Here is a 16,321-nt window from a genome sequence, read left to right on the forward strand (position 1 = left end):
AATTAGACCCCTAGCTTGGGAACCTCCATATGCCGTGGGAGCGGCCCAAAGAAATAGCAAAGACAAAAAAAAAAAAAAAAATGGGCAGAGAATAAGAATAGATATTTTTCCAAAGAAGACATGAAGATGGGGAATAGGCACATGAAAAGATGTTGAACATCACTAATCACCAGGAAATGTGAATCAAAACCACAATGAGAGATCACCTCATATCTGTCAGATGGCTACCATCAAAAAGATAAGAAACAACACCACGTGTGAAAGAGAATGTGGAAGAAAGGAATCCCTTGTGCACTGTTGGAAGGAATGTAAACTGGTGCAGCCACTATGGAAAAAAGTATGGAAGTTTCTCAGAAAACTAAATACAGAACTACCATACAATCCAGCAATTCTGGGTATTTACATGATGAAAACAGAAACACTAATTCAAAAATATACATGCACTTCCATGCTCACTGCAACATTACTTTACAATAGCCAAGATATGGAAATAACCTAAGTGTCAATCAAACAATGAATGAATGAAGAAATTGTGACACACACACACAATAGAATACACACACACACACACACACACACACACAATGGAATATGACTAAGTCATAAATAGAATGAAATCTTGCCATTGCAAAAATAGGGATGGACCTTAGGGAATTATGTCAAAGGAAATAAGTCAGATATAGAAAGACAAACACCAAATAATTTCCTTCATATGTGGAATCTAAAAAACAAAACAAAACAAAAATATAAAAGAATAAAGAGAACAGAATGGTGGTTTCCAGAGGGAAGGGGGGTTGAGGAGTGGTGAAAATGGGTAAAGGGCATCAGAACGTATAAACATTGATTATAAAATAAGTAAGTCATGAGGATGTAATGTACAGCATGGCCACTACAGTCGATAACATTGTAGAGCATACTTAAATGTGCCAAGAGAGTAAATCCTAAAAGTTAATTTGGCATGGTGACAGATGGTAACTACAAACATACCTCCTTTCATTTCACTTCACTTTATTGTGCTTTGCAGATACTATGTTTTTTACAAACTGAAGGTCTATGGCAACCTTGTGTAGAGCAAGTCTATCGGTGCCATTTTTCCAACAGCTTTTGCTCCCTTCATGTCTCTTTGTCACATTTTGGTATAATTCTTGAAATATTGCAAACTTTTCCATCATTATTATATTTTTATGGTGATCCGTGATCAGTGATCTTCGATGTTACTACAACTTGCTACAAGCTCAAATGGTGGTTAGCATTTTTTAGCAGTAAACTTTTAAAATTAAGGTCTGAACTGTTTTTTTAGATATAATGCTATTTCGTACTTAATAGACTACAAAATAGTATACACATAACTTTATATGCATTGGGAAGCAAAAAAAATTGTGTGACTCACTTTAGTGAAATATTTGGTTTATTGCCGTGGTCTGTCTGGAACCAAACTATCTATCTCCAAGGTATGCCTACAGATGGGATAATTTTGCAGTGTGTATACAATTATCAAATATTATGTTGTACACCTGAAATCAATGTAAGATTATATGTAAATTATACTCCAAAAAAAGTTTTTAAAGATAACAAATGTCCATTGAGCATTTTAGATGTACCACTGTCCTCAGCTCAATGCTTACTGTAGTAAACCATCAATCCCTGCTTTGAGAAAAATTTGCTAAATTGACCATTTTAGTTATATCCGTTATGCATTCAATTTGCCAGCACGCTGTAAAATGCATCTTACTCACCTTTACAAGTGCCAGGAAATTTGCCTGGGCATATGACACAACCAGCCAGCCTGAGCTGTCTGATTAAAGGGGACAGAAATATATTATCCAGCACCTGAGATGGTGCTAGTGACATGGCCTCTGATGAATGTGCCAACATCCCCCTCTTTGAATATATGTCCACTGTGGTCCTCAAAGATATGTATTTTGCTTAAAAAATCTCATCTACTAGCCTGTGAACTCCTGAGAATAGTAATGATGTACTTTTCACATTTGTCTCTGCCTTAGGAAATAGCTCCATGTCTGAATTTAGTAGATGCTCTGAAAGAGTGAAAAAGTGAAGAGGATGTTAAAAACTTTTCACTGGCTACTATAACAAATATTTCAAAAATACATCTGTGGAATTTATTGTTATTCATTAGGCAGAAGTGAATGTTTATGGAGTGAAAGCCTAACACGTGCTATTATCAACCACGCTATGTGCTGTCATGCAACATACCAAGGTGCCTCGCTCTGACTACACTGGGAATCTATCACTCTTTTTCTCTTTTCTGGAATTTAAAATTTAGGAGGCTTAGAGGCAAATAAGAAATGTATTCTGTGAAGGCCAACCAAGTCATGGGAATAGATCTGCTAAATATTAGCTGTCACTAGCCAAAAAGCTGAATTTAATATTTGTTTATTAAATCCAGACCTATGGGTTTCCCAAGCTTGCATCTTTCAATACAAATTACATTGAAACCTTGAATATTTGGGGAAAAAAGACTGGAAAGAAGCCAGCTGTCTCATCAGAGGCAGGATGCCATTCCCTGGAATCACTGTTTATTCTATACCTGAGCTTAATTTAACATCTAGTTGGTTGGAAAATTCAGGGGGCAAATTAGTCTGGTAACCACACTTTGGTAAAATTTCTTGGAAATATGGTCACTAAGAGAAAAAATGTTTAAAGTGCATGCTTTACTGAAAGTCAAAAATTTTAGCAGTTTTTTTGGCATGATATACTGGCACTGAAATCATGCAAAAAATTTAAATGTGTGTTAAATAAGTTAATTAGAAATAAGCACTTATAAATCACTTGGTTATATCAAAAAGTTGGTTACTCCTAGAAAGTCCAAGTCTTATCTAAATATCATCCAAATCGGATATGGGTGAGACTCAAGGCGTGATTTGTTCTGAGGCAAATTGCTCTCTAGCTGTGAACCTATGCAACCAAACAAGTTCTGTACTTCCCTGGAATACAATGGTGGGTCAGGCACAGAATAGACATTCCATTCCAAAAGGGTAAGAGAGGAAAGAAGAAAAGAGGGACAGGTCCCAGGAATGTCCAAGACCAAACAGGACAAACAACATTAAACCTTAAGGTTTAAGAGTCATCTTTGACTTACTGCTCTGTCTTCGAGAGCCATTGGGCTGTCAAAATCACTCCAGGGCTCAGCAGGAAGACCTACAGAGATACTCTGCCTGGGTTGCCAGGCTCTCTGGGTCTGGGGTCCATGATTCTTTCAGGCGGCTCTGTCCTCTGAAATCTAGGGCCTGTGATGATGGAGACAGGGGCCATGGGGTCATCACCAAAGTTTGTTGCCTGTGCCCTTTGGAGGAAAAACCACTGAGGCCTGTGCCACTGGGGTCCACCAGAGCTGTGTCAGGGGAGTCGAGAAGCATGGCATCAGAGTGCAGATCTGAGCCCTAGATGTGAGGTGGTACCAGATAGCTGGCACATTGATCAAACAGTACTAGTGGTCCCTTCTTTGAACTATTCTGTTCTCCAGGCCCTTGCTCTCAGGTCTTGCAATGGAAGGGGCAGCTCTGTGTATCTCCGAATCCCCTTCAGGGGTCATTCTTCATTGTCCTGGAAAACAGTGCCTGGCTTCCCATCAGATGGCTGATCCACACTAATCACCTTAGCAGTCACTTACCATGCCATTGGTGCATTGGTGTTCTCGTTTTTTTTTTTGTTGTTGTTTGTTTGTTTTTTTTTACAATATGGGTAGACTGAGAATTCTCCTAATCTTAAAATTCTGCTTCCTTGTTTCTTAAGAAATCCATCTTTAAGTCCATTCTCTCAGCTTGAATTTTACTTTAAGCGGTCAGGAGGAGCCAAGCTGTACCTTTAACCCTATGCTTGGAAATTTCTTCAGATAAGTATCCCAGATCACCATTTACAAGTTCTACCCTTCACACTAGACCATGCGCACAATTCGGCTACATTGTAATAAGGATCCTCTCTCCGGTGGTTTCCTATGATCCCTCCATGAGACAAGGGTCCTCAGGTCTTTCCATCTCAGACCTCATCAAAATGGCCTTTGTTATCCAAATTTCTATCAACATCCTGTTTCCGGTTAGTTCGGTATTTTCTAGGAAGATTGAGGCTTTCTCTACAGCTCTCCTTTTTTTCTGAGCTCTCATCAGAATCATCTTTAAAATACTGTTCATGGCAATCTCGGCTTTTTCCAGCATGCACCGTAAAACTTCCAGCCTTTGTTCCTCAACCAGTGCCAAAGCCAGTGCCACACTCTTGGGTATTTATTATGCAGCACCTTCTCTTCTCAGCATCAATTTCTGTCTTTGTCTATTTGGGCTACTGTAACAAGAATACTGTAGACTGAGTGGCTTAAACAACATTGATTTCTGATAGCACTGGAGGCTAGGATGTCCAAGATCAAGGTTGGCAGATTATAAGGGCATTAATCCCATTCATGAGGGCTCCAACCACATGATCCATCATCTCCCAAGGGCTCCACTCCAAACACTATCACACTGGGGTAATTCATAAATGTTGGGTGGTGGGATACAAACATTCAGTCTATTGCAAAGACTCAATCACAAGTCACAAAATAACAGTATTTAACTACAAACCATATTATATTTATTTAAAAGCCAAAACCAATATGATGATGTATAAAACACACACGTCAGAGAAAAGCTGGTTTTTAAATCAATCTGATCGACCCTACACAATGAAATATTGTTAAAAAATAGAAAAATTATAATGTAAACTGTAGTATAAAAATATAAGAAACAGCATTATTTTAAAGAAATTATAACTGTAAGAGATATATTAATACTACACAAACTTTAAACAGAAATTTAAAGTGTCATATGCTCAAAATAATTTTTTCTTAGTACTATGCATCAGGTCTTAGAATGTAAGGATGTAGCAAGTAAAAATAAAAAGTTTATATAGATAAACTTTTTGAATACTGTAGTCTGATTTCCTATATAAAATGTCAGACATCATTATAAGAAATAATATATCTGTCCATTGCAGACAACTGCCTTTTCAAATATAAAGTAATTACTATTTTAGAAAGCAGCAGCTTTTACATGTTCTTAAGAAAACTAGGAGTAGGACATAAAAATGACTATTATAAGAAACTGAGTAAAACAAACTTTACCATGAAAAGACAAATATAATTTAAAAATGAGGCACCTCTCTTTCACTTCAAGATGAACTGTGAGTGAAGGCCTTCATCTCATACCTTAGAACAGTAAGGTTTGCTTTTTTAAAATAAGGAGCAGCAGAAGATTCCACTCTACATACTAGCTGTGTTGAAAGTATGTGTTCTATCCCGTCCAGATAGAAGCTAAAGTGCAGTAGAGGCAAGTTGGTTTATCAGTGTATTCACTAACACACTGTGCTTTTAACTAGTTAATACAAACAAATACAATTTATTCTTTAATTATGTTGATCCAAATGATCCTTACCAATAAGCTAGAGATCCCAGAGAAGTGGAATGTTTGCTTTGTTTTATCATTTTCTTTGCATAGATACAGATTTATCTATAATTAAACAAAAATCAGCAAAGCAATATTAAGCAGTGTCTATGTTTGTAGGTTTTTCTTTTACAAAGCACTACATAGAACGGCACATTTCAAAATTTAAAAATGAAACTCTAACTCTTGCAAACAGCCTGGTAAGAAGTTCCTGCTGTGGCTCAGCGGAAACGAATCTGACTAGTATCCATGAGGAGACAGGTTCTATCTCTGGCCTCGCTCAGTGGGTTAAGGATCCAGAGTTGCCATGAGCTGTGGTGTAGACTGCAGACGTGGCTTGGATCTGGTGTTGCTGTGGCATAGGCTGGCGGCTACAGCTCCAATTTGATCCCTAGCCTGGGAACTTCCATGTGCTGCAAGGTGGGGCCCTAAACAAAACAAAACAAAACAGCATGGTGACTATCAGGGATCTTGAAATATAAATAAAAAAGCAATCATCTCCTCTGTGTTGTATCAAATATATACAAAGGTTCAACAGGCAATCCTAGAGATCTGACCAAACATATTTTATATGGAAGGCCTCTATGACCAAGAAACACTAAATGCAAGCTTCTCATAGGGCACGTGTAGCTCCTGATTTCTCAGAGATCTAGATTGGTTATGACTCTGGTCACCTCTTTTCCTGATTGTCTGACCCTATGTTCATACAGAGGTGGTACCTGATTGTCTATGTTGGTAAATGAGGAAATAGGCATGGAAAATATAACCTTCTGATATAAAAAACAGGTTTTACTTAGTAAGAAAATAAACATTTCCATTGAACCTTTTATAAACTTTGCAAAATGAAGTTTTGATATGTGTGCACAAGTAAAATATTCCTTGTGCAATAAAACATGGTATTTCTGCCTGCTTGCCTTTCTGTTCTTAACAATGAAGCCTATCATTCTCTTCACCTGGTATCATATTTTCTTCAGTAACCAGACATGCTGATGGAGAGGAGAGGGTTAGAGATGGAAGCTATTATTACTGTATCTTGACAAAGATGGTTCTACTCAACTGAAACACGTTTAAATTGTTCTTACACTCTCAGCCTACCTGTCAAAGCTAACACACAATAACAATAACCTGCAAGAACAGATAAATATATTTGCAAATAACTGAAGGTTGACTGTAAGCCTAATCAACTTTTCTAATTTTTTTTTTAATTTAATCATAACTTCTGACTTGCAGTGTCCATCAATCAGGATGAATGGGATGAACGTTGTGGTGGAGAGCTTTCAAAATACATGAAGTCCTGAAATTGGAAAAAGAAATATATTTATAGCTATAGAGACAAATAGAGAATTAGGCATATAAATAATTATAAAAAGAATGCAGATAGATAATTGGGTGCAATGCACAGAATGCTATTCTTTATAATTTATCAAGTGATCCTCTCATCCCAGTTAAGAAAAAACCAAACTCATGAAATCATCAAGAAGAGAACCTAATCTGAAGAACAGTAATTGCAAATTTGAAACTGTGGACAGTCAATAAGTTTTTCATTTGGGGTACCAGTTAAATAAATTTTCATTATTGAAAGGAGGAAAAATTTGATAATCAACAGTAAACTTGTTAAATATACCAATTTTCACAGGTTAATTAGGTTTTTAAGGTAAATGCTATCAATTTTATTTCTATGCTTTACTGATGAATGTTAACCATTAAGCAGGCAGGAATACAGCAAGAGAACTACACCTAATAAATCTAGGATGGCACACCACCAAGGACTATGCTGACAGAGGAGCAGTAGGTGAAGGGGGAAAATGCCAGCTTTAAAGTTATTTCATTAAGAAATCATAGGACAGGCATATTTAAATCATAAGAATGATAAATAACAGGAAATAACAACAGTTCTATCCACTGGATGCCGAGTATCTCCTGGCCCCTTTCCTTATGTGCAGATAAGGAAACTAAGGCTTGCAAGTGTTAGACACTTTGTAAAATATGTAACTGGTAAGTGCCAGAGACAGTTTTAAACCACACTACACTGCTTTGCATCAGAAAGAATAACTCTATCAGTATAACTCAAAAGCAAAAGGCTTACAATGAGGAAGCAAGCTCCAAAAATCATGGCTTTCATTTTCACGTCTAGGTCTATGGGGAAGTGAATTTCAAAGTGGTCAGCATCGCTCATTGCTGATAATACACCATTCCATTTCCGAGTAATGCTGCCAATACTGGATACACCATCAAGGGATACGACCTAGGAAGACATGAATGTAACTTTATGATGACTGAAAGGTGAAATACATGCTTTATTCTGTTTATAAGTACACAAAGACAGTGGTAGGAAATGAATATAGGAATAATATAATTTCAAATAGCAAATTATGGTCAAAAAGTATTAAGTGTCTTGCAACTGGTTAATAACTGAGTTTGGGTATATCTTACAATTCTCAGACCAATGTTTTTTCTTCATTTCCTAATGAGTTATTAGAGAACCTATCAGAAGAGGTATGATTGAATTGATTTTGAAATTCTTTTCAAAATGGTGATTGGGGGTCTTTTCCAGTTAGGGAAATATGTTACCATAAGCAAGATGGTGTATCTCTTTGCACTATGTAAACTCCATTTACTCTCTTCGGCTTTTGTGGGCCAAATCCATGCTATCTTCTTAAATTACATCGGAATTCCAGAGGGCTTCAACTTCTGAGAGAGACCCTGGCACTTGCCACAGGAAATACCTAAATATTATCTTTTGGTGATTAGAATGATCCACACACCCTGCCCTCAAAATCTGGCTTATCTACATTTTCTATTCATCTACGAAGGTCTTTTAATAAATAAGTGATGGCTGATACAGTTATGTAAAATGAGAACTTAGGAAAGTTTATTGGGTGTCACAGAAAATATAGAAAATTCCTGGGCCAGGGATCGAACGTGCACCACAGCAGTGACAATGCCAGATCCTTAACTGCTAGGCCACCAGGGAAATCCCTGAATGAGCAATTTTAGAATAAGGGTCTTGTTGAATTGCAAGGCATTTAGATAGACCTCTTTAAGAAACCCAGGAACCTCCTCTGTCAGAATTACAGGGCAATAAACAATCATCCTGTAGCCACTGAGATAAAGGTAAAACAGGAAAAATTTTATTTTTCTAGAAAATGTTATAAGCAACTATAAGTTTAATAATCCATGTTTTCAGTGTTATCTTATTTCTTAAGGATGCAGACAGACTTCTGTCTTGCAAATAAGCAATGTGTTCAACCTTAGAGGGGCTCTATTTATTCCGTAACATGTAGGTTACTACTTTCACTGCTAAGTACCCCAGCATACAAAAGTTACTGGGCCAGGGACCAAACCTGTGCAAGACAGTGACAACACTGGATCCTTAATCACTAGGCCACCAGGGAACTGCACTTTCTTTCTACCTCTATCAAACACTGAAATCGTAATAAAAGAACTCACATTTGGAAAACACTAAGAAACTGCCTAAGAATTATTTGAAAATCTTTTGACGTCAACTGTTTAGCTAACTCTTTCCTCACACTATTCAATCATACACAAAAAAATCATCTAAAACCATACCATTCTGAGGTCTGTTAATACATATAGAAAAAAATAGGAGAAAAATTATTTTAACATTAAGTTACCTCAAAAACAGAATCTGAGCCACATCCATAGGTTGAGCATGGCCCATACACTCCCATCATATCTTCTTTCCTCTCGTTCTGGATGCTGTAAACTGCCCTGCACAAGTTCCAGTGTTCGGCAACAAAGCCAATGGTGACGCCAGGAGGACACTGTACCTCCAGCTGCAAGTGAAGCAGTGACAGAGGTGAAGATGCTACATAAATATGTATACATATACACACCATCCAGATGTGTCCTTAATTCATTCAAGGGAAACTTATCGGGAGAAAGTCTTCCATTTTCCTGGACTATTTCTTAGGGTTGTATTTCATTTGAGCAGCCTTGAGAGTGGAGGTCATGTTCCCTTTGGGACAAAATTACTGCTTTTTATAAAACAATCATTTCCCCAGGCTCAGTGTTCCTCAGCTGTATGTGCAGTGTCTGCTTGAGATCCTCTGAGTCATCCCTGTAGAACTTGGGGATGAGGTAACGTCCCCACATGTGCTGGTGCTCCCAATGCTTATTTACTGTGCCATAATGTTCTTTGTCCCTGACCTAGGGGTCTCATGTCTTCTGGACAACCCACGAAAAAGCAGCAAGTCAGCTTCTTAGATTAACAACTAAGACATGACAATTGTAACAGAAAACAAAAGAGAAAAGAGGCATTCTGAAAATCCCATGCAGTGAAGACAATGGCATGTGTGTATAGGTATAGGGTAAGAGGTAGAGATATACCTCAAACATAAGACTGTTATTACAAAGACAGTAATGACAAAGGAGTAAGCTACTCGACAAATGCTAATATTCACTGAGCTCTATTTCATTGCCAGGCACTGTGCTAACACAGTTGAAATCTATTTACTTCATAATCCTCAAAAAAAAAAATCAGCCTACGAGACAGGTACTATTAACAGTTCCATTTTACAGGTAAATAAATCAAGGCACAGAGAAGGCTGTAAATAAATTACTGTTATAAATTACAGTATTTGATGTAAAATTTAAATAACCTAGTAATCCTATGAGGTATTGTTCTGCCCAGTACATGTATTAAGAACACAAGCTCAAACAGGTTAAGTAAATTGCCCAGTTTTCAGAAGGCGACATATCTGAAATTCAAGTTCTCTTAGATCTCTCTCTAAAACAGTTTTTCTTTTCCTTGTAACAAAGACATTGCTCAAGTTATAGCTCGGCACATCTGCTTTCTCATTCAAGCAGCTACCAAGTATAATACCATCCTTGGACACTTAATCTTTTTGAGCCACCCTTTCTTTACCTGTAGTAAGGTATCGATTATGACAGCTAGAGCAAAAATATTTGAAGTTCCTTCGCATTCTAAAAGTATGTTTACATTTAGTGTTACTTTATTTGGGGATATGCAAGAACACTTAGACAAAAGTGTGTTCTAGGTATCAGGCTAATTTCTAGTTTAGCAAATATAACTGATAGAATTTTGACCATTGACTAAGTAATTCTAGTTTGTGCTTGCCCTCACTCCCCAAGCAACACCCAAAGACACAAACCCACAAGAAAAAAATGCCTTTGTGATTTTCTGTTTGAAATAACAAAATCAAAATATATTTGAGACAATGTGGCTTCCTTCCCCCCTCATTATCTTATTTCATTCTAACTATGCCATGAAAGTCCCCTCCTGTGCAGTTTTGGAAAGAGCACAACTATGTAGTGAAGAGTTGGATTAGAAAGAAACAATGGTTGAGACTTCTGACCTCTTGTCTGGTGGAAGGGCAACAGAAGCAGCAGCAGCTGCATCTAAAAGGTCTCTGCATTGTCATGATTTCTCGGCCCATAAAGTCAGTGACCCGGAGCACGAAGGGCCTCAGTGTCCGATATGCATTCCTGGTGTAGTCATCTGTGTCTTCATTCACAAAGTAAACCATCTGGTCCAGGTTGTTTTTAATATCATATCTATTATTAGTTTCAAAACCTGTTATTACTGAAAATAAAATGAGAGAGCCATCTTATTTTAGAAGCAGTTAAAATGGGCCTTGTGAAGTCCTTTTGTGGTATTTGACAGGGGCTTAAAGCAAAATAGCTTTTTAAAATATTTCAAGTAATAATGTGCAATTATCAGAATGCCAAAGTAGTTGATATGCCCCATACGTATGTACGTACTTTTGAAATTTTAAAGTACTTCTTTTAAGAAGTTCAGTGTAAAATGCTTTTTATAACCTTTCTGCATAGAAGCAAAGATTAGGAACAATATTCCTGGAGTACCTGAATTCAGAAAACCTTAATTATAAAACCATTTCAATGAAATTATAAACTGCAGCATGAATTAATCAGCTCACGAAACATGCTAGATGCTCAGAGTTGTTACTAATCGCAAATAAATACACCAACCAAGAAAAGTCAAAGGCTCTATGTGGCGGTCAAATGAATGAAATGAATGTATAGCTCAGGCACAGTGAGGGTCAGGAATCTTGTGAGGATGAAATGAGAACGGGTATTGTGTTTACTGTGATTTCTTTTTACTCCCTCAGCACCAGACTTAAAACTCAGCAGATGGAGATTCTATGTCCAGCTCTGCCACTGATTAGCTAACTAGAGGGCCCTTGACTAACTCATATAGTTTCTCTCCTTCTTTTCCTCATCTCTGAAAAAGGTACATGCAGAATTTGAGATCAGCAAATGCTAGGAGAGTCAGCCAGATAAACTACAAGTCCTTTTCAAGTCTAAGGGCTTATGTATGATGTGTAAATAGGATTATACTATGTCTCTTTATTACTTTCTAAAAGATAGGGTAATAGGGGATAGTCTTTTCTCTGCGAACCAATTAAAAAAGATGACTATAAATAAGGATCTAAATATTGGATAATACAAATTTCTACTGGATTCAAATCCTGCTGGATATTACAAAATTATACATACTTTCCAGGGGTTCAAAATGCTGAAGAACGTGTATGTTGTCCAACTGTTGGGATAGAACAAAGCAATTAGGAAAAGTAGAAATAACAGAATCAAATAAAACCAGTGTTAGAAAAGACACTAAGATAAAAATTAAGTTATCAATTGACATAAAATTATCTTTTTGAAAGTGAACAGAATCAAAAATATTTTCATCGAATGAAATTAATGTATCTGCACCTGATCAGATTATTAGCATAGCTCTCCAGATAGAAAAAGCAGGTTCCACCAGTTCCACTGTAAAATATTGAAACATTTGAAATATCAGAAAATCACCTTCCTGCTACAACATCAAGAAGCTGTGTTGACATAGATAATTTCTGGCTCAGTTCCTACTCACTGATACCTCCAATGTGTCACCTGCTGACAGCAGTTGTCAGGAAGTTCAGGATGGTTTGATGTGGACCAGCCATATGGAAGCCAATTTTATCAGTGGCTCAGGGAGAGCAAATCAGCCAGGGTGGACCTTACATAGGAGTGTCCAATTTTAACTCATTTCACATATACCTCTGAAAGAGTTTATCATGCCAACATCCATTCATTTGAGCTGCTAATGCCAGGGTCTTTCCAAAGTGCAAGCTTCACTAGGGGAGGGACCAAGAGAGCTGAAAGCATATGAACAGGATTAGGGCAAAAGAGAGGAAACTTTCAGGGATGGGATCCCTTGAAAAGGGAGGCTGGGAATACTATTAGATAAATTTCTACCTTAACTCTACTTAGGAATCACTGTAAAGACAGAGAGTTTGGCTCATTATCTGTTTTACTTGAGAACATTCTAGCAGAGAGGAAACCTCTTTGTGGACAGACTAATCATATATATTTAATTTTAGATAATTTAGATCATTAGATCATTCCTAATCTCTGAGCCCAGAACATTGCCTGAAATGCCATGTTTTACCAAATATTTTCTGAATATATTAATAAATGAACACTAACTGCAAGCGGTAATAAATAAAATTTAAAATAATATAACTGTACATGAATGTCTTGTGGTGTGATTGATTACAGGATACAATTTGCCTTTCATTAAATTTTTTTTTCTTTTATGAAAACACAAGCAAGTGAGATGGTCTAAACATGTCTTATAAAATATCAAAAGTGGCCACTAGGGGGCCTTATAGCCCTTTTGAAAAAAAAATCTAGACTGCTAACATCTGTAAGTAAAAAGTGAAAATATTCACTGCTTGGTAAAAGCTTCCACTGCTGAGCAAAATAGTCTAAAGGAACAATGCTTGTTAACATGAAAGAACTTTGCCCAGTAAGATACTACGGTTGTTAAGAAGAGGTTCCAACAATGTGCGGAGTCACTGGCTAAGCCAATACTCTAGAAATACTATAAACCTATTACTCTGAATGTTAGAGTCAGGATAGGCCTGGTAATGATTGCACATGAGATGGCATAAAGACTGGGATAAAGAAAATGCTGGAGTTCTCTTGTGGCACTGTGAGTTAAGGGTCTGGTGTTGTCACTATAGAGGCTAATGTTGCTGCTGTGGTATGAGTTTGACATCTGGCCTAGCAACTTCCACATACCATAGGCATGCCCCCACACTCCACCCCCCAGAAAAAAAGAAAAAAATGCCTAGCTCTGTTTTCCACTCAGACACAAGGTGTTTTAATAACATCCACACAGCTATCATGCACTGGCTATGTCCTGTGTGCTTAAAATATTAGGCGTACTACAAACTTTATCTCATTAAAAATTCTAACAACCCAATAAGGTATATATCACTAGCAATATTTTACAGATGATGAAATTCAAGCACCAAGAGCTCAGAAAAGTTACTCAAGGTAGTAGAGTAAAAAGGGAGTAGAGCTGGAATTAAACTGCCTGGCTCTAAACCTGTTTTGTTTCTTTTTCATTTATTTTTTTCATTACAAACATTCTGAAATGGGAAAAGAGGATTCATAAAATATGTTCACTGAGCTTCTTTCAGAGTAATAGAAGAAATTAATATTTGTTTTTTCAACATTTAAATAAGCAACATTAAAGCTGTATATTTTTAAAAAGAAATGACTCATATATTGGATTTCCAAGGAAAATTTCTATATTTATCAAGTCTAAAAAGGAAACTTTCTGCAACTAGAGATTATCATACTAAGTGAAGCAAGTTAGAAAGAAATAGACAAGTGTCATATGATATTACTTATACGTGGAATTTAAAATATGGCACAAATAAACAGATCTACAAACAGAAATTGGCACATCACTGAAAATCAACTATACCTTAATAAACAATTTTTTTAAATTAAAAAAGAATAAACTTCTTAAACGATTAATTTATAAGCATTTTATAAGTGTTTCCAAAATAATGTAGGGGTTTACTCTACCAATTTACCTGAATGACTAGCTTTGTATTTCATCAATATTTTGCCAAACAATGATTTAATGAAGTTTTTAGTTTCAAATCAAATTTTCCTGATGCAACTGGAATCTTACCAGATCTTACTTTCAAAGATTAACACTGTATAACATTGTACCAATGATTTTCAATGCACAGGATTAATAGTATATAAAACTGAAAAGATAAACATGTCAACTACAAGGAACATTTGGTCGACTATGTAGGGACATATGCATTAAACTGGCAAGTCCTTGCTTATCATGCATTTCAACCCTTACTTTTTCTAAAAGTGAAACATGATTTAGTAGTTTCTAAGGGATTTGTAATACTAGATTTATCTTCTATTTATTGAGCAACATTTTTGTTTCTGAGATGGGTTTTTAAACAATACCATTCAGTACGCAAACTTGACATATTGTTCCAATTACTGAAATGGATGTCCTGGTCCTGGATTGTTCATATAGATGGAAATTAGGGAGTTACTGTGTTGTGGAAAAGGGTTTACTGGAACTTGGCCTGAAACAATATCCTTGGAGGTCCCCTATTTTTAGTTACATTGTATTGGGTGGTGGCAAGACTAGCTGAAGAACACCATGGTGGTGAGAAAAAGCAACAGGCTGAGGCACTGAGTCATTCCCTCATTGTCTACTGTTCTGCACGTTGTAATGTTGCTTTTCTTCATGTTAACCCTTTACTTATAAACAAACGACACCCCAGTGAACAAGTTGGATAGCTTTTCTTCCAATTCTATTCTTATTTTTTAAACTGCCCTCAACAGAACATCATGAATATCTTCAACATACTCACAAAACCCATACATCCTCACAAAAACCATATCCACTCCATTAAAAGATTTCTACACTCTTAGTTCCCCCTTCACATTCCTGAAATTATACCACCTGAATTCCTGAAATTATACCACCTGAATTCCTGAAATTATACCACCACTCCTACAGTCTCGCAAACTAGACATGTCATCGCTGACCCATCACCTTTATCCACTCTGTCCAGTTGGATCCCTGGTCATACTTGGTAGAAAAATAAATCTAGGTTTGTGTGGAGTACCTGAGCTAAGTATTCCAGGCCTGGTGGACAGTTTAGCATGAGAGTTGGCATTGGCATCCATACTACTGGCACGGAATGCTGCGGTGCAGGATATTTTCCAGGCTGGTACTGGATAGGATGACGACCACTAGTTGGCAGGTACAAGGGGAAGGTACTGGGCTGATGTGGACTGTAGTATCCCACAGGCAAGCCTCCGGGGTAGCCTGGAGGTAGAGGGGCAGCTGGTCCAGGGGGCCCTGTGTCCAAAAACAAAGGAAAGTGTCATACCTTATTAACACTACAATGCACTGGACGTTAGCATGATGTGGAGATGATACAGATGACATGACCTCCACTTAAAAATAACATGGTATTCCATTTTGCAAGTCTATAGGGTGTACCAAAATGTCCTAAGGGGGTTTACACATTAACTCATTTAATCCTCTTAAACCTTGTGAGATAATTGCTCCCATTTCAGAGATATAGAATGAAATATCAAGTTAACATGTTAGTCTCTAAGCATGTGGTTCCTTCTTTGGAGATAATACACTGACTTCCTTAGGTTGTAGAGGATTAGCACAAGGCCTAGTATATAATTGGCACTGTAAGTTTTTTGTTACTATGTTTACTGTTATTATTGTTTAAGGTCAGGAAGATAATAACTTCTACTTAACTTCAAAGGGATTCTTTTAATGACTTCTATCTAATACCAGAAGAGTTTTATCACCCCAGAATATCCCAAACCCTCCAGCAGTCAGAATATCCCAAAATATCCCAAACTGACTAGGTTTGTGTGGAGTACCTAAGTATTCCAGGCCTGGTGGACAGTTAGCATGAGAGTTGGCATTGGCATCCATACTACTGGCACGGAATGCTGCGGTGCAGGGTATTTTCCAGGCTGGTACTGGATAGGATGACGACCACTAGTTGGCAGGTACAAGGGGAAGGTCATTGTCCATCTTTCCC

The 16,321-nt window shown here is 37.1% G+C and overlaps 1 protein-coding gene across 6 annotated transcripts in view; it reads right to left on the reverse strand.

Moving 5' to 3' along the window:
- Positions 1-4,558: 4,558 nt before the first annotated feature.
- The window catches only part of PLSCR4 (phospholipid scramblase 4), a 31,341-nt gene continuing 19,578 nt past the window's right edge, over positions 4,559-16,321 (reverse strand). For all 6 annotated transcript variants that reach the window (XM_084990008.1, XM_005669924.4, XM_003132464.6 and 3 more), the window contains 6 exons: positions 15,377-15,612; positions 11,931-11,973; positions 10,769-10,995; positions 9,065-9,226; positions 7,516-7,674; positions 4,559-6,723 (listed from right to left, as the gene is read on the reverse strand). In XM_084990008.1, coding sequence (XP_084846134.1) covers positions 6,670-6,723; positions 7,516-7,674; positions 9,065-9,226; positions 10,769-10,995; positions 11,931-11,973; positions 15,377-15,433 — 702 coding nt within the window. In that variant the 5' untranslated portion in view covers positions 15,434-15,612 and the 3' untranslated portion in view covers positions 4,559-6,669. The remainder of the gene's footprint in view (positions 6,724-7,515; positions 7,675-9,064; positions 9,227-10,768; positions 10,996-11,930; positions 11,974-15,376; positions 15,613-16,321) is intronic.

The sequence above is a fragment of the Sus scrofa genome, chromosome 13, assembly GCF_054392235.1.
Source record: "Sus scrofa isolate SSC_HxYL_T2T_F1_AM1 chromosome 13, Sscrofa_HxYL_maternal_Yorkshire_Landrace_v2.0, whole genome shotgun sequence".
In the NCBI taxonomy this organism is placed as follows: Eukaryota; Metazoa; Chordata; class Mammalia; order Artiodactyla; family Suidae; genus Sus; species Sus scrofa.